At 38.1% G+C, this 19,333-nt stretch overlaps 1 protein-coding gene across 5 annotated transcripts in view; it reads left to right on the top strand.

Annotated features, from left to right (window-relative positions):
• Positions 1–19,333, top strand: part of SNX29 (sorting nexin 29) — a 128,322-nt gene that overhangs the window by 28,749 nt on the left and 80,240 nt on the right. For all 5 annotated transcript variants that reach the window (XM_080617429.1, XM_080617428.1, XM_080617427.1 and 2 more), the window contains 2 exons: positions 10,124–10,206; positions 16,184–16,290. In XM_080617429.1, the coding sequence (XP_080473555.1) occupies positions 10,124–10,206; positions 16,184–16,290 (190 nt within the window). The remainder of the gene's footprint in view (positions 1–10,123; positions 10,207–16,183; positions 16,291–19,333) is intronic.

The following is a 19,333-nucleotide window of genomic DNA, read 5'->3' as shown; positions in this document are numbered from 1 at the left end:
CCTAGAATAATGAAATACTCATTCTAGTAGTGGAAATGGCTGCTTTGGTGCATGTGTAAATCATGAGGGGGTTTGGGATTTGTTTTGGGTTTTGGTTAGGTTTTCAAAAACACATAAGCGGTTGTTGGGATTCTAGCTCTCAGATCTGGAGCAGTGAGGACTTGTTTTGGAGACTTACTTCAATTTAATATTGATCCACAGTATTTCCTCTGGTGGATGTCTCGCATACTTCCATACTGAGCTTAGTATGGGGGCTCTTCTCTTCCCAGCAAGTTCTTACTTCAGTCAGTAGAAATTGTGCTGAGTGGTCCTAGTGTCATTTGAATCGAGTAGGGGTATTTGTGTCTTCATTGTTTTCAGTTAACATAGAACCATGTCAGTCTCAGATGCTGCTGACACATACCTCACGTATGTAGGCAGTAAAGAATGGATAATCTATCCTTGTCAGTGACATTTCCATCTGACCTGTCTTCCTTCTATCTGATTATTTAAGCATGACTTTGTTTTCCAGGGGCAAATGTTTTTTGTTTTTTTTTTTTTTTCTTGTCTTGTTGTCAGGTTTCCATAAGCAACAGTTGTTGCCAAACAGCATTAACAGTATCAGTTTCTGAAGTGGTGCAACTGTTTGCTCCTAGCCCTAAGAAGGTCAGCTGGAACAGGCTGCTCAAGACCATTTCCATGTTTTTGACAGTGGCCCATTGTCAACACTCTTTCTAATGTAGTGCAAAGTGTTGTTGGCTTTCTTTGCCACAAAGGGGGCATGGATGGCTCATTGCCAGCTGCTTGTCCACCAGGACTCACAGATCCTTTTCTGGAAAGCTGTTTTCCAGCTCCCAGCATGTATGGATGCCTAAGACTATTCCTCCACAGATGCAGCACTCTGCATTTCCTCTTGTTGAGCCTTAAGAAATTTGTCTGAGTCCAGTTCTTCAGTCTGTGCAGGTCCCTCTGGATGACAGCACAACTATCCCATGTATCAGCTGCTCCGCAGTGTTGTGTTGTCTATGAATTTGCTGAGGTGTGTCCCAGCACCCACTTCATTAACGAAGCTGTTAAACAACATTGGCTCTGGCAGTGACTTGCCTCCATCTTGACTTTTTGATGGAGCTATGCTGAAAGAAAAGAATTTTAATCCTTCCTTTGTCTAAAAGTGATTTAGCTTAACAAAGGCTTTTGAAGGTAAATATTGTTGTAATAGTGTGATTTTCTTCTTACAAGTCTAAATAAGCTCTAGAGTAGCCTATGATGCCTGAGATTTTGGGCATAATTCACATATATAGTAAACAAACCTATCCCAAATGTTGAATAGCATTAGTAATCTCTGTCTTATCACAGGGGAAACTGTTTGTTTTCTGCCTGTGCAGGCAGAGTACTTAGTGTTAATTGTGAGGTGACACAGCTGAGATTCTTGTATGCATTTTATTGCACAGCAGAACCACTATCTGAAGATGATAAATACAAAGCTTTCTTAAGAAAAAAAAGTATTTAGAACATTACCAATTCTGCCTTTGATGACACATCAAACTGAACTATTCACTTTGAGAGAGGGAGAGATCTGCACGAGTGGGTTTGGCATTCGTGTGATGCAGGGCAATTGAAACAATGCCAATACTTCATCGTTTAATGTTTGCTTTTAAGGTTATAGGAATTATCTATTCATATTTCTTTGACTCACTTACCCCGCAGTTTTAGAATTTGCAGTGACATATGGGTGAATCAGATACTGCTCATGCACATACCTTTTTGAAGAATAGCTTAGGAGCTTGTATAACAAGATCTAAACAGATGCTCACTTAGAATAACATTATTTTTAAACAAGTTTAATTTATTGCTGCTAAGACTGGGCATGTTGTGTTGATTGTTCCTCTGAAAGTCAGATTACCTTGTCACATAATGAAAACAGCATTGGGAGCTGCTTAGGTACAACAGATTCTTGTGTCACTGGTTATTTTAGACTTTGGCTGCATTTCTTTAATGATTCATTGCAACTCATTGTCTAGCACATAAGAAACTGCATATAACTATTTTGGAATATAGGTTTTTCTTCTAAATTCCTTTGGTTCACTTCGTACACTGTAGGTAATGCTGCTGCAATAGTAAAAGCGGTAAAATTTACTAAGTAAATAGTATTTTAAACCGTGAAGTTGGGCAAGATAAATAAACTGAAGAATTTGGAAAGTGCTGCATAATGCACTAGGTAAGTAAGAGGAAACTTAAGTTTCAGATATTTTGTAATAGTGAAATCTCACTATATATATACATATATACCTTGAAAATAATTGATCGCATGCCTAGAGTAAAAAAATTTCCTCAGTTGTAATATTCTGGACATCTTAAAGAATTCAGTAAAAATCTGATTATTGTAATTTGATGAAAATAATGTGCTTCAGGTTATGAGAGCTGGTATTTCAATGTCCCTAAAGCTCTTGCAAAGCATTTGATGTAAATACCTTCCTGAAGGTTTTGGGAACGCAGATTTGAGTGACACATTAGTCAGTGTTGAAATTATTACTGCTGAATATCTGCGTTATTGATTTATCCAGTTGATCTCCTAGGCTCTCAAAAGAGTCTCTGGTCTCATAGACAAAATGCTGGCTTGCTTAGAGAAATTTTCCTGAGTTTCCTAAGATCCCTATGAAAACTGGAAAAATTCTTAGATCACTTCAGTTTCAAGTAGTGGTAATCTCATTCTTTCATGTGAAGTGTTTGAATAGCTCTTTCATAACAGCTATGATATTTTTTAAAGAGGAGCAGTCTCAGCATTCAACCCATTTTCTAATGATAGAATAAACTAAATAAGTTCTCTAGTATAATTTTATACGCTGCTTTTTCATTTTTGTTGGTTTATTATTCTACCCCCCCTTTCATGGGTAAGCCTTTCTCAGATTGCATGGACATATTGTGCTAGTGGCTTCTCAGCAACGCTGAAGGTTTTTAATCAAGATTTTTATTTTTTTTTTTTGGTATGGAATACTTTTACATCCTTTTGTGGGGCAAAGAAAGGTATTGAAGTTAGTTGTGAAACCAGATAGTCTAACTATCTGCTATCTGAGATTATCTTCAGAAACGCTGGAGGAAAGCTTTTTGCAAAGGATGGGCTTTGGAGCAAGAGAAGCCGATAAAGATGGTAATACACTGTGTAGGGAAATGGTGTATGAGAGTTTGACTGTACTTTACCTTACACTTTTATGTACCTTCTGGTTACAGTACATTCTGCAAGCTAATTTGCTTCCTTATCTTGTGTCTGTATCATTTAAGCCACATTGCTTTTGGATTTGGAATTTTTTTTTAATCTCTTTTACAACATTTCGTTCAGAGCCAGAGAGCTTCAGTGAGGATGTGTTGTGCATCTTGAAATGATTATGTTACTTACCTTAAGCAGCTTCTTAGAAACAGGAAAAATACCTCCTGTTCCTGCTTGTGAAAAATAATTTGAATATTCCTATATTCAGTCTTTTTTCTTTGCTGTTTATTTGCTTGGTGACATGTCACAAGTTACAAAAACATTTTAGAGAAAGAGACAGGTTATTTCATAAGATAAATAACTTTGTCTTATTTCTTACCCACGAAGACATTTTTTGCTTCTTCAAATGTGATACCAATGCTATGATACAGCCCTTTCATAACTTAGATATGAACACAATCTATGTGTCTGTATCATGAGAAAAGTTTTCAGTTTTTCATGCATATGGTGTTTGTCCTGGTTTCAGCTGGGACAGTTATTTTTCTTCCTAGTAGCTGGTACAGTGCAGTGGTTTGGATTTAGGATGAGAATAATGTTGATTACACGCTGATGGTTTAGGTGTTGCTGAACAGGACTTATACTTAAGTCAAGGATTTCCCAGCTTATACCATCCCACTAGCGAGTAGGCCAGGGCCACAAGAAATTGGGAGGGACACATCCAGGACAGCTGATCCCTACTGCCCAAGGGACATTCCGTGCCTGTGGCATCATGCTCAGTGTATAAACTAGGGGGAAAGCTGGCTGGGGGCTGCTGCTGGGCATTGGTTGGTGGGTGGTGAGTAATTACATTGTGCATCACTTTTGTTCATAGAATCATAGAATAGTTAGGGTTGAAAAGGAGCTTAAGATCATCTAGTTCCAACCCCCCTGCCATGGGCAAGGGACACCTCACACTAAACCATGTCACCCAAGGCTCTTTCCAACCTGGCCTTGAACACCACCAGGGATGAAGCATTCACAACTTCCTTGGGCAACCCATTCCAGTGCCTCACCAACTTCACAGTAAAGGATTTCTTCCTTATGTCTAACCTGAACTTCCCCTGTTTAAGTTTTAACCCATTACCCCTTGTTTTATCACTACAGTCCCTAATGAATAGTCCCTCCCCTATAAGGCCTTATAATCCTATAAGGATTATAGGCCACCTTCAGATACTGGAAGGCTGCTATGAGGTCTTGTCGTGGTTTAAGCCCAGCCGTAAATCAGAACAACACAGTCTCTTTCTCACTCCCCCCCGCCCCGCCCCCGGCGAATGGGGAGGAGAATCGAAAGAATGTAACTCCCACGGATTGACATAAGAACAGTCCAGTAACTAAGGTATAACACAAATCACTGCTGCTACCACCAATAATAATAATTATAAGGGAAATAACGAGGGAAGAGAATACAACCGCTCACCACCTGCCAACTGATATCTCACCCAACCGAGCAGTGATCTAGCCCTTCTGGTTAACTGGCCGCAGTTTATATAGCGAGCATGATGTGCTGTGGTATGGAATACCTCTTTGGTTAGTTTGGGTCAGGTGTCCTGTCTCTGCTTCCTCCCGGCTTCCCCTCCTCCCTGGCAGAGCATGAGACTCAGAGAAGTCCTTGGTGAGACTAAACATTACTGAGCAGCAACTAAAAACATTGGTGTTATCAGTGCTTTTCCCAGGCTGAAAGTCAAAACCACAGCACTGCAGCAGCTACTAAGGAGAAAAGTGACTGCTACTGCTGAACTCAGGACAGGTCTCCACGCAGCCTTCACTTCTCCAGGCTGAACAGCCCCAACTTTCTCAGCCTGTCTTCATACGGGAGGTGCTCCACTCCCCTGATCATCCTCGTGGCCCTCCTCTGGACTTGTTCCAACAGTTCCATGTCCTTTTTATGTTGAGGACACCAGAACTGCGCACAATACTCCAAGTGAGGTCTCATGAGAGGAGAGTAGATGGGCAGGATCACCTCCTTCGACCTGCTGGTCACGCTCCTTTTGATGCAGCCCAGGATACGGTTGGCTTTCTGGGCTGCAAGCGCAGACTGAAGCTGGCTCATGTTCATTTTCTCATCGACCAACACCCCCAAGTCCTTCTCCGCAGGGCTGCTCTGAATCTCTTCTCTGCCCATGCTGTAGCTGTGCCTGGGATTGTGCTGGGACTGTTTTTTTATATTATTTATCATCATCATTATTATTTTCCCTTCCTTTTCTGCCCTATTAAACTGTCTTTATGTCAACCCATGAATTCTGCTTTTTTTCTTTTCCCAATGCTCTCCACCATCCCACTATGGAGGAAGAAAGTGAACAAACAGCTGTGTGGTGCTTTGTTATTGGCTGTGGTTAAACCATGACAGTCCTTCGGGCACCCAGCGTGGGGCATGAAGGGTTGAGATATTGACAGGTCTGAGTGTGTCAGAGTGTGTCAAAACAAGTTTTGTTCTAAGCGTTCATTGGATTAGTTTAACAGTCTCAGGTCACAATGTTGATTTATGTGTTCTCAGAGGAGTTGTGCTGGTGTTCAGGATTGCATTGCATAACACCTTACTGGCTATATGTGTTCTCTCTGGTGCTGCTGATCACCTCTGGGGGCTGGGTTAAAGTTACCACTTTGCTGTACTGTGTAACACTGGTTTATGATATGATAAAATTGCTGGTTGTGACACTGATCTGGTGTTTGTCCTCAGCATTTCCATCACCTCTGTACTTTGGGAACTAGCTCTTGGAAATTAGTTACAGTGTTCTTTAGGGCGTTATAGTTAAGATACATGAGGAACTACCGCTTTTCAAATTCTTTCCTTACCATGCTCACTTTACAGAAGCCCTAGAAGAATTTTTGTCTTTTCACAGAAGCAGTTGGAGTGGTGGGTTTTTTTGTCTTCTGTTAAAGTATAGGAAAAGAAGTCCTATACGGCCTCTTCCTCTGCAACAAAGATCATAACTTAAAGATTTATTGTGTAACTTTTTAATGAAATTTTTGGAAGTCAACTTTTATAAAACACATTCTTACTTGTATTAATTTGTATTAACAGCCAGAAATCTTACTTTGACAAACATAAAATGCATCTAATTTGACTTGCAGAGTAGACCTTAAACTGTTTTTGGTGTACATATACATGCTTCAGTAAGCCTAATTATCTGTCACAGAAACTTTGTGGACATGATTAGAAATTAACTAAGCTCCTTCAACTCCCCTTGCCCCCCCCAGCTTTTTAATAGGGGTGCTGTACCATAAGGAAGGTGGGGGAGATGTCACCTGTAGGTCCTTGGTCCTTCTCCAGGACACAGCAGAAGTCCCAGCAGTGAGGCTGATCCACTGCTGTGCTCCAGATGAATAGCATCTCTTACACGCTGTCCTCCGCTTGATGTGAGAACATGCTGCTTATTATTCTGGTACATTCATCCTCTTGATAGGAAACTTCTTAGGGAACAGTTGCTGCTTTTCATGGCATGAATTAACTTGTTGGTGAGGAGAAATGCTTACAGTTTTAGGGATTTTGAGGCGGTATCTTCCATTTTAGAAAACGGATAGAAGTGCCTCATGTATCACCATTTCAGGTTTTGATAGTTACATTCCTCTTCTCTTTGCTTACAGTTGTTACCATGTCCTGATCATTACTATGATTAGGATTGTATTTTCCCTCTGATTCTAAGCAAAGACACTAGGCAGAGAGTGCATGCATATAATTTTATAGTATTCTGGTTTATCTTCAGGAGAAGGAGAAAGCTAACTGCAGAGTTTAATTCTGTCTTAAGTAATTTCACTATTTCATGCTATAGAATAAAATATACTCTGCTAAAAGACATTAATCCCTACTGCATTAGCTTGTGTTTATTGGAACCTGGAAATATCTTTGTCTGGTTTTCTTTGGAGAATAGTTGCAGAACTGCAGAGAAATTTCTACAGTTGCTTGAAAAGCTTCAGATGGAAGAAAATTTATCCTGCTGTTACAGATACATGGCATTTGTAAGTTGATGTATTTGAAATATGTTTGTATTTCTGTATTTCATACTTTTGGAGAGATATTGAAGATAAATCTGCTCTGTAAGAAATTAACTTCCTATTTGTCTGAAGGAAAAAAGTGGGGAAATGCATACATTTTTAGTTTCTTTGTTTGTCTTGAAGACATAAAGCTTCAAAGATGTTCTGTTAATCTGCTTCTTATGTGTACCCAAATAACAGTAAATCAGAATCAGACTCGGGGAGGAGTTAAATTCTGGTTTCAGAGGCTGCTTTAAATCCATTTTTTTTCTGTGATTAGATTTCAAACTTCAGTATTTTTTCAGTGTGGCTCCTAATTTGCCATTTTCTAGTTTCATAATGAAACAATCAAAGTGAAGTATGTCTTATGTCATCCTTCTGCATGAATAATCGCCAGTGGTATAAAGTTCAATCAACAACACACACTAGACCTGTGCCATTTGAGCACAAAGAGTAATTTGTAAGAATACTAGATTGTCATCCTATCTCATGGAGCTGACGCAGGGTAAAATGACATATTATCACTCTCTCTCTTTCAGCTGGTTATTAATATGGGAGAAGCGATCAGGCAGGGAAATGCATTATAATTGAAGTTTTGGAGATGGATGTGTTTTTAGTGGCATAGTTCTCAGTCTTTGTTTTCCCCTTGTATTTCAGCCTGATTTTCCTTTCTTTCTTTTTTCCCCTGTATCTCCTTCAACTCATACTCACAGTCTCATCATTTATTCCGCAGCACAAAAGGTGAAATTGTGTGGAAGATTTGAAAGATGCTCAGTGTTGTGTTTATCTGCAGTCTCAGAACAGGCTAACAGCTTTGCTTCAAGTTAGGTAGTAGAGTTTGGAAAAGTTGAAGTAAAGCTGGGCCCTGCACATCACAAGTATTTAATATCCTTACCTATAGGTAGAACTATTGAGTCAGCTGGACAAGAATTTCTGCAAATCTGACCCTTAACTCCTATACAGGAGTTTATAATCCTATGAAATTCTTGCTATGAATATCTAATATAATTCCTTTTGAAGTCATTTAAGACTTAGTGAGTGCTTGCTATTTATTTTTGCTTTTTGAGATAGTCTGATAAAAAGGGGTATATAAATTCATACATATCAGCATGGGCCCTCTTTGGGATCTAGGTAAATAGTAGTATCAAGAAAGAGATGTCAAAGAAGGAGAAGTAATAAGATGGTAAAATGACATAATTGTGACCTGGCCTTAGTATTCTGCTTTGAATTTCAGTTTTGTATCAAAAACCGTGTTATGTGCACTGTATCAGTTTGAAGTCAATAGGCACAAGAGTAAAAAGTGGATTTGTGATTTTTGCCTGGGTTTTTTTGTTTGATGCTGTCTCAGTACAGACAGAAGGCTCTGAGTCTCTTCTTAAATATGGAAGTGAGAATCCTGAAAACTTAATGTATTGTAATTGGATACAGTTATTTCCATGCAGACAGATTTATACTTCCTGATGAGAGACTTTTTTGTCTACCTGTCATATGTTTTTTTCATGAATGAATTATTTAGACTTGTTTTAGTTAAACTGGTTTTTTTTGCTTTTATTTTTTTCCCCTAAATCTAAGCATCAGCATCCATCTGATGGAAAACCTGAATTGTTCTTTGTAGTCTAGGAAATGAAAAATATCATAAACTGCATAAAATCATCAAAGACTTCATTAAAATTTGATAGTTGGGTAATCAATAGTTTCTTAATTATTTAGCAATCTCCTGCTAAAGGACTGAATCAAATTGAGGTTGCTTAGTTCAGAAAACTGATTTGAAATCCATATAGAAATATGAATATAGCATCAGCTTAGGGGTTTTATATATAACTATGGCATTGCTCACAACTGCAGTTTATTTTTGTGTGCATGAATATATATAATATTCATATATTTTATGTTTGTGTATATATATGTAGTATGATAAGGACCATCAAACACATTTGCATGTGTTTCTGAATACTTTTCATTCTTAAATAACTTCCTAGAGCTTGAACCACTCCTCTGGCATAGTTTTGTCCTGCCCATGTTCTCTCTTCTTTCTAACCAGTTGTGGGTTTCTTGTGTGTGCTGCATCTGTGGCACCTATGTATTTCTACCCTGATGCTTCCCTAAAGAAGAGTAAAAGTTGTCTCAATTCACTCTCTTGTAACACATTTTAGTTATGTTTCTCCTGCATAAGCACTTTTGGTTAACTGAATGGGCTTAGGTAGATAATTGAATTTTAAGACACCTGATCTGTCAGATTTGTTTAAAATTCTATTGGTTAGAATCCGTTTTATTTCCTTCAAGTATAAACTAAGGTGCTTAATGTTGTTAGGCGGAACTATGATAGTAGCTGGTTTGCATATCTGTGTTTTCCAAAGAAACGTGAGACAGAGACAGGCACTAAAATATGACAGTCAAAGGGATTAACTTATTTTCTTCTCCTATGGTTTTCATTTAGGATTGGTGTGTGGAAAACTTTTACCTTGAACGTTGTTGCTGAAGTGTTGGCATTTTCGTACAGCTATCAAGTCTGTTTCTAAAGCTGAATTCTTATTTGCTCGACATTAAATACATGGGCAAATAGTAAAATGATACCCACTTTTATACTGGCCATTCTAAATTTCTTTGTCTAATATCCCACCCTAATTTTTTATTCAACTGTTGATTTACATAGACTGTATAATTTCTCTGCCTTTCAATGTACCATAGTATAGAAAATCTAAATTAATCATATTTCTGACTATGAGATAATCCGTTTCTCTGTGTTTATGTGATCTCTTACGTGGAACTGCTGTTCAGGTATTATTTAAGGTGTAAGAATTTTTATCATCTTCGTGACTCAGATAAAGCTTATTTTGACTGATTGTGTGTTTGTTTCCATTGAAAGTGGCTTTTATCTCAATTAGGAAAACAGTTGTATTTTTTTATTCTGTTATTTTTTATCAACAGAGAAAATGAGGTGCTAAAAGTGCAACTTAAGAAATATGTAGGAGCTGTTCAGATGCTCAGAAGAGAAGGTCAAACAGTGGAAGGTAAGGATAAAATGAAGGAGAAAATAAAATAATCCATGCACAAAGTTTGGTTTTTCTGTATGCTACTCTTGAGACTATGTTTACTGGAGGCATAGAAATAGTAACCACATGATGGAAATGACTCCTGGACGTGATTAAAAACTGACAATGAAAGACTAACCAGTGGATAGGCATGTCTCTGGTTTTCCTGATTCATCCTGGAATGGATCTCTAGATAACCAGCCACCCTGTCTTGTGCAAGGCCTTGTCCGTAACCAGCACTTCAGCCACGCAAACGAATCCTAGTGTATCTGGGGACATGCATGTTTCACACTTTCATGTGCTACCTAGTATGACATCAGCCTTCCTCCTGTTGGAAAGCATCACCGTCTGAAGAGATGAGGGTTCTGTTCCCATGAGAACTGTCCCTGACGCATCTCTGACTGGGCTATTTGCTGGTTTATGAACAGTTTTGTAATGCAGATTGGGATCAAACAATAAGAATATTATGTGCTGGCACACTATTAAATTACTACTGAGTAGAAACAGTCAAGAAGTCTTGCCTTTCCTTAGTGAGTCTTTGCCAAAACAAATGAAATCATTTACATGGAAGTAGGATTAGCAAGAGATAGTTACAAACCCTATTCATCTCTTCAGACTATGGTAGAGTAGTATCTGCCAATAGTGAAAATAACATGTTTAATACCTTTTCCTTTTGAGAAAATACTGATGTAGCTTTTTGTACTTATTTTTACAGAGCATTTTCTGGTAGATGAGGTGGTCTTTAGCTTTTTCAGGGAAGTTTCTTATTTAAAAAAGCAATCTCTGACTTAATGTGATATTAGACCATAAGAATAATTTGAGGAGAGAAAAATTAGTATCTACATTATTCTGTTACTGTTGTTTTGGGGATAAGTATTTACAGACTGCTTCAAGTAGACTTGACAGACCAGATATTTCAGTTTGTTTGCTGTGTTGCTCTGACTCTAATTAGCAGATTTTATAACTGAAAGATGAACAGTTATCAGCAGTGTTACTTTTCTTCAGTGGTCAGTGCGATAGAAGTGTCTATGACAGGATGAATTGGAGTCTTGATTCTGAATCATCTTCTGGTGGGACCTGTATTTCTGCTGCCTGTAGAAGGTGTTTTGAGAGACAAGGTGGCTTTTCAGAAACTGGTACCATCTGTCTTTTTATTCATTTTTCTCCTAATTATTAATATTGTGGTCATATAAGTGGCTGTATGAATGAATACTACATTAGTTCTGCTCTTAAGAGCTAGTCACTATACTTATTTGTAGTTTAAAAACTTCATTCATCCTTAAAAGGCTTTTTGTTAGTGAGAACACATGTATTTACTTCCGTCTTTGCTGGAGTGTAGTGATTCAGATTAAGAATTATTCACGAAAATCATCGCTTAAGCTTCTTATAATAGCAGAAATTATCCTTCATTACATACTGACAGTTTGCATGATGAGTGTAATTATAGGGAAAGAAAAAAATATTCCTAGGCTGGCTATATTCTGCCATGTTAAAATTATGCAAATCAGTGAGTGATAAGAATAGAAACAGAGTAGGATGGTCAGATTTTACAGATGAAAAAGGGGGATGAAACAGTACCAACATTTCTAAAAATGAATACATGTATGCTTTATGCTCAAAAGCTATTGAATCAATCCACAGTGATTTTCTGTAATATTTATCATTAGTGACCAGAATAAATTGCAGCTGCATGCACTATTTGTAATAATTTTTCTTATATCCTAACTTAACATGTATTTTTAGAAAACTATTTTTTTCCCCTTAGCTGACATTGGAGATTTATCTGAATTTTTAGTAGTACTTAGGCCTCTGACTCAAAAAAGTACTTAAGCACATAAACAATTTCTGAGAGCTGATATATTTAGATGCAGTTCAAGAAGGGAGAGTGAAACAAAAGAAAGTATTTTCTTTTACCAGGTTTATAGACACTATTGCACCCATGATTTACGTAGATAATTTTCAGTATCTCATCATAGGCATTCATATTTTTCAGATGTGAGCCTTCACAAGTAAGAATATTTGTAGTATTAGAAAGAGCTATTTGTATTTTTTAGTACATCTGTCATTGTGTAACTTAAGTCAAATTATTGATTTCAAATTGTGGTATAACTTAAAGTGACAGTAACAACTTCTTTGAAGTAATTTGGTTTGTAATTAACTGAAATACTTCAAAGGATTATGGAGTGTTTTTACAAGACCTGTTTTATTACTGTGTTCTGAGGTTGTGATGATTTTGGGAAGGAAATAGGATGAAGAAACTACTGTTTTCTCTACTTTTGTCAATTTAACTTAAAATTCTTATTGGTTTCCTATATATTATTTTACACACTTCTAGGGTAAGGTTCTTGTAACTAGCCTTACATCTGTAAGGCTTACAACTCTGTAAGTTCTGATCTGTTTGAACTTGGAAAATTCCCATTGTCCCCTTTTGCTGGAATGTTAGGAGATAGTCTTCTATGTTAGGAGGCATAAACTGTTGCATAACACTGCTCCTCTGTTATGATGAGGAATTTCAGTATGATTAATCTTCTGCCAAATGGTATCAAACCAAGAGTTTTAAATGTATTGTATCTGGATTTTAGAATGCTATGTTATTAGACTTTCTGTGGAACTATTTTGAAAGAGTCCAAATAAATTGAGCTTCTGCTGTTGTTTTTCTGACTATACAGAAGAATCTCCATTTGCTGCAATAATCACAGAATCATAGAAGAGTTAGGGTTGGAAAGGACCTTAAGATCATCTAGTTCCAACCCCCCTGCCATGGGCAGGGACACCTCATACTAAACCATGCCACCCAAGGGCTCATCCAACCTGGCCTTGAACACCGCCAAGGATGGAGCACTCACAACCTCCCTGGGCAACCCATTCCAGTGCCTCACCACCCTCTTAGTAAAGAATTTCTTCCTTATATCCAATCTAAACTTCCCCTGTTTAAGTTTTAACCTGTTACCCCTTGTCCTGTCACTATAGTCCCTGATGAATAGTCCATCCCCAGCATCCTTGTAGGCCCCCTTCAGATACTGGAAGGCTGCTATGAGATCTCCACGCAGCCTTCTCTTCTCCAGGCTGAACAGCCCCAACTTTCTCAGCCTATCTTCATATGGGAGGTGCTCCAGTCCCCTGATCATCCTCGTGGCCCTTCTCCAGACTTGTTCCAACAGTTCCATGTCCTTTTTATGTTGAGGACACCAGAACTGCACACAATACTCCAAGTGAGGTCTCACAAGAGCGGAGTAGAGGGGCAGGATCACCTCCTTCAACCTGCTGGTCACGGTCCTCTTGATGCAGCCCAGGATACAGTTGGCTTTCTGGGCTGCGAGCGCACACTGAAGCCAGCTCATGGTCATTTTCTCATCGACCAACACCCCCAAGTCCTTCTCCGCAGGGCTGCTCTGAATCTCTTCTCTGCCCAACCTGTAGCTGTGCCTGGGATTGCTCCGACCCAGGTGTAGGACCTTGCACTTGGCATGGTTAAACTTCATAAGGTTGGCATCAGCCCACCTCACAAGCGTGTCAAGGTCCCTCTGGATGGCATCCCTTCCCTCCAGCGTATCAACCGAACCACACAGCTTGGTGTCATCGGCAAACTTGCTGAGGGCGCACTCAATCCCACTGTCCATGTCATTGACAAAGATGTTGAACAAGACCGGTCCCAACACCGACCCCTGAGGGACACCACTCGTTACCGGTCTCCAGCTGGACATTGAGCCATTGACCACAACTCTTTGCGTGCAGCCATCCAGCCAGTTCTTTATCCACCCAGTGGTCCGCCTATCAGATTGATGTCTCTCCAATCTAGAGACAAGGATGTTGTGTGGGACAGTGTCGAACGCTTTGCACAAGTCCAGGTAGATGACAGCAAGTGCTCTACCCCTGTCCGTCAGTTCCGTAGCCCCATCATAGAAGGCCACCAAATTGGTCAGGCAGGATTTCCCCTTAGTGAAGCCATGCTGGCTGTCACCAAGCACCTCCTTGTTTTTCATGTGCCTTAGCATGCCTTCCAGGAGAATCTGCTCCAAGATTTTGCCAGGCACAGAGGTGAGACTGACTGGTCTGTAATTCCCTGGGTCATGCATTTTCCCCTTCTTGAAAATGGGGGTTATATTTCCCTTTTTCCAGTCGTCGGAAACTTCACCTGACTGCCATGATTTTTCAAATATGATGGCCAGTGGCTTAGCAACTTCATTCGCCAGCTCCTTCAGGACCCGCGGATGGATGTTGTCAGGTCCCATGGACTTGTGTATGTTTAGGTTTTTAAGATAGTCTCGAACCAAATCCTCTCCTACAGTGTGCCTAAGGTCTTCATTCTTATAGTCCCTGCATCTGCCTTCCAAGACTTGGGTGGTGCAGTCAGAGCCTTTGCCAGTGAAGACCGAGGCAAAGAAGTCATTAAGAACCTCAGCCTTCTCCCAGTCCAGGGTAGCCACTTCTCCCGATATCTTCCCAAGGGGGCCTATGTTGTCCCTAATCTTTATTTTATTCGCTACATACCTATAGAATCCCTTCCTGCTATCCTTAACATCCCTAGCCAAGTTCAATTCTAACTGGGCTTTAGCTTTCCTAATCAGATCAGATAATCAGATCAGATGCTATTTAGTGTGGCTTTTAAAATGTCCAAAAATAATACATGTAATGCAGCATAGTACTTTGCCTTGCAGTGACTTAAAAAAGGAAATGTGAGTATAAATAAATTGCCCAAGAGTCAGAACTGTTGAGTTCAGAATATCAGACCAGCTTTCAAACGAGTGATCACTGCCATTGACTAAGCAGTTTGATATTTTAGTATTAAATGAGCATCCTGCTTTCCCAGCCATCAGCAGGAGTTGGATGTGGACCATTTTTCAAACCTGCTTAGGTATAATAACATTACACATATGAAAACACTGATCTTAGAAATTTCTGTTTAACAAGCAAGATTTACAGGAAATAGGTCTTAAAATAGCTTTCAAAATTCACTTAATAAAATAATAATAAAGTTCAGAATATATATACTTTTTGAAGCAATAATCAGTTCCCAGGCTCAAGATTATTTTGTCAGCTGAATTATGAAGTCTTGTAATTACCTTATTGTGGCAGTATATATAGTTTAGCTATTGAGAAACGATGAACGCATTTGATAAACTTCTCTTATTAGTGCTTGTTTACTTTATAAGTGCTAACTTATTTTTGTAGAAATGCATGTTCTGTGAGAAGAAGTTAAATTGGACTTTGTGTAACTTGGAGAAGAGGAGAAATGCTCAGAATAGGCATTAAAGTGATCATTAAATACATAAATGATAGCTAGGACAGGAATAGGATAAACTGTAGTTTCCATTTCACTGTAGGTAAGAAGAGGAGTAAGGTAAGGAGGTAGGTAAGGAGGCTTAGATGGCAGGTGAAGGGATTTTGATTAGCCATCAAGAAAACTTTTCTGAGAAGAAAACTTAAATTTAAATAGATTGTGCAGGGAAGCATGAAATCTCCATTATTGGAGGTTTCTAGGAATAAATCAGGCAATTAACTGTCAGGAATGAAATAACTGCAGCTGATTCTGCTTCATGCAAAACCATTAAATTCCCAGCCCTGTTTTCTGTAATTTCTGTGATGTGTAAATAATCTTTACACATAATATGAAATGGTATTTTGGAAGAAAAGTAGAAAAAAGACATAAAAGAGAAGCTTAGGTTTAGTTTTGCAAGGCTTTGGGTAGGAATTGTGGTTACTACGTGCAGTTATTAGATAGCTGTAGTCATAGAACAGCCAAATGCTTTTAGTTTATTTTTTTTCACTGTTGAGAGTACCTGTTTAAGTGTTGCTCACAAGAAAGCTCCCTGCAGCATTTGTATTTTAGTACTTGTAATACTGTTTAATGTTACATCAGATTTTGATACTTCTAGCAACTGGTTTTAGAGCTATTATTTGTAGACAGGTTGTCCTAGATGTTTATGTAATTTAACATGGTATCTCTTTGTTTTAGTTCCGCCCAGCATTTGGAGTACTGATGGTGAATTTCCTGTGCCAGAGCAAAAGCAAGTAGAAAACAATGAGGAACTAGCCAGCTCTTATGAAAGAAAATTGATAGAGGTAAAGTTTGTACTGCACAAATTCTGTGAAATCATAATTGTAACATGACATTTGAAGCTGTAGTTTCTTTGCTTAGTTATTGGTTCCCCTCCTCCCCCATTAGTGTAAAAGAAAAACCTTTTTCTTCTTTTTTTTTCTTTTAATTATTTTTTTGAGGAAAAAAAAAAAGGAAGATTTAATTTTCAGGCTTCTGTCGTTAAAATACAAATGTGTTAATTCAACTTCAGAGCAGATTTAAAGCAATTCAGATGATTAAAAAAACTTTTCCTAACAAGAGTACACATTATACTTCAATATTAAAATGAGGGTTTTAGTAAATAGATTCCTTAAGGTTATAACTGGTGGTGGTGAAGCTCTGAAAGCAGGTTTGAGGTGTTGCATAAGTTACAGTACATAATTACAGGCTTTGCTGTTGTGTCAGTTGAGCTTTAAAATGAAGACATTCTGAAATCTGTAGCTTTTTCTGTGTTTTCATAGTGGTTTCTGGTTGCCAAACTGTGTTTTATTTTTGTATTGCTTATTGAATATAGCTTATTGAATGCTGCAGTATGGAAATGGTGATGGAAGCTACTAGTTCTGTGGATATGACCATGTTAGAAAAAGTTCCTAAAGCAAGAGTCACTTCTAAGACTAATTTAAAATTCATTAAAGAAAAAAATAAAAGGAAGAAAGATTAGGGTTTCATCCTAAGTTTAAATACAGATGATTTTCCAGACAAAAGTAATGAAATTTAATATCTAACACCCGTATCTCCTATTAAATATTTAGTGAACATTTTTATAAAAAATAAAACAATCTCTGTCTTTCTCTTGCTCAGAATACTCTGAAATGGGATATTCATAGTAACTGATTAACATGAAGATGACTAAAAATGCAGGTCATGCATCAAATTGATTAATACAGTTCTAAAACATTCATACTTGGTTATCCTTTTCTCATAGGACCATGTGAAACTAATTCTCTCCCTAATGCATACCTTTGATTGGGTTCTTCTGACTCCTTTCCTCTGTTCTGTTCCTATCAAAAGACTATCTTAATTAAGACCACAGGTAAAATATCTTTCAGCTTTAAAAGCATCCTCCTTAGTTCTATTGTGTTCTGCATGTTCAGGAATTTGTTGCTAACACTTCTGAGTTTAGGACAGACAGTGTTAGCAGCAGCTCTGATGGCACAGCAGGGGATATAGCCACTGGAAAACCTGGTTGCAAATCATACCCAGAGGAGGAAGTCTGCATCTTAGTCTCACTTCCTGCAGTGTAACAGTGTCTTCACATACTTGAAATGGGATGTAACCTCTGTAACAATCCAGGTGTATTTATCAAGTCATTACTCCTTTTCTCTGCACAAACAAAAGATGTGAAGTCTTACTTTCAAAGGATAGCCTGTGTTGTGTTCCACGTTGAGGACTAGGATAGAAACCACTCTTGAATATTGTTCTGGCAGTTTCACTCAGCTAGAATTGGGTCTGAAAAATGTTCTGACTTCAGCAGTTTTGGTAACTGTTGTTTTGTCCCCAGTAGACTATTTTAACTGAGGACAAAGATTCCCTTAAATTTCTGATAGCTGATCAGGACATTGAAGTCTCCTCACAGAGAAACGACTAGCTGTCAAGAGATTAAAAGGAATGGTTCTGCTGAGTAATTAGACATTTTGGTGTCTGTTTTTCCATAAAAAATTATCCTTAATATATTGAAGGATTTTTCAGGTTTTTACCATATTTGTAAAAATAGTTCGTATTTTTTAAAGTTCTTTACTCACAATCAGTAAATCAGTTTATTTAACCAAGTAGCTAAAGTTAAAAATTATGAAGAAGTAAAAGAAACTTCAAGAAACTTTTCACTGAACATTATGCTTAAAACAGTAGTAGAAAAATTTTTGTAACAATTCTACATAATCTTTATGTTGTATTTTCTTAGAAATAGTGGTGAAACATATATGTAGTCACCATAGTTTCTTCTAAATGCCCAATTTTGGGGGGTTTGGCATACCTCTAGCAATTCCCGTATGTTTTCCAATGTCATATGCTGTGGGACTAGAATGCTCTTTTATTTTAGAAGAGAAATTAGGTTGATTTATACAACTCTCAAGCCATGAATAATGAAGTGTGTTTAAAATCATCATGGCTAGTAGACCAGTAATGAAGTATTAAACGTCTCATTAGAGAGAACATCAACTTTCTTTGCAGTTTCAGCCTTTGGTAATTTTGTACTCTCTTTATATGAGTAATTTTAGTGGTGGACTTTAACCAGCATTTCCTCAAAGTTAAATTGTAGGTTACATTCATTATGTACTAAATAGTATTAATGGGAGAGCTCTGTTAAAGACTCAGTAAATGACATTGAATTTCTGGTTTCCTGGTGTAGACTATTCCTGTCAGACTAGTGAATGAGTAGACTGGCTCCTCTGATACAGTAGCAGGCTTTTGATGTACTGAAACTTGTATCACAATATATTAATCCCTTATTGAATGCTGCATCCCTGGCAGCATTCAAGGCAGGGTTGGACAGGGCTTGGAGCAACCTGGTCTAGTGGAAGGTGTCCCTGCCTGTGGCAGGGGATTGGAAGTGGGTGATCTTGAGGTCCTTTCTGACTCAAACCAGTCTGTGATTCTGTAATTTTATGATTCTGTTTCTCTGTGGAAACACTCATTCTTGCAGGAATGTTGGAGAGAAATTGGACAGTTAAAATGAATAATCATTTCTAACTCTCCAAGGTTTTCCTTGTAGCAACAAGAAACATCTCTACGTAAATTAACTAGGAATTGCTCAGGTTTTAAGGTAAAGTTCCATAGAAACCTGCAGTTTACCTTTTAATGAACTTGAAAAGACCCGTGTACCTTTTTGCTAAATCTCACAGACGTAACTCTATGTGGTACGTGTACTGCTGTATTTTTATGCCTAATAAATCAATTTCTGAGCAGTTGGTATGTGAGGCTGGGGAACTTTTTCTGTTGTGGGAGGTGCATTTGTTGATCATGTATACTCAAGATGTGAATCTTTTTGTTCTGTGAAAGGTAATTTTGGCTGTTAAGCCAAGCTTTCAC

Source organism: Psittacula echo (assembly GCF_963264785.1).
Source record: "Psittacula echo genome assembly, chromosome: 5".
Taxonomy (NCBI): domain Eukaryota; kingdom Metazoa; phylum Chordata; class Aves; order Psittaciformes; family Psittacidae; genus Psittacula; species Psittacula echo.
Note: the sequence above shows the minus strand (reverse complement) of the source record. Positions and strands in the feature narration are given on the sequence as shown.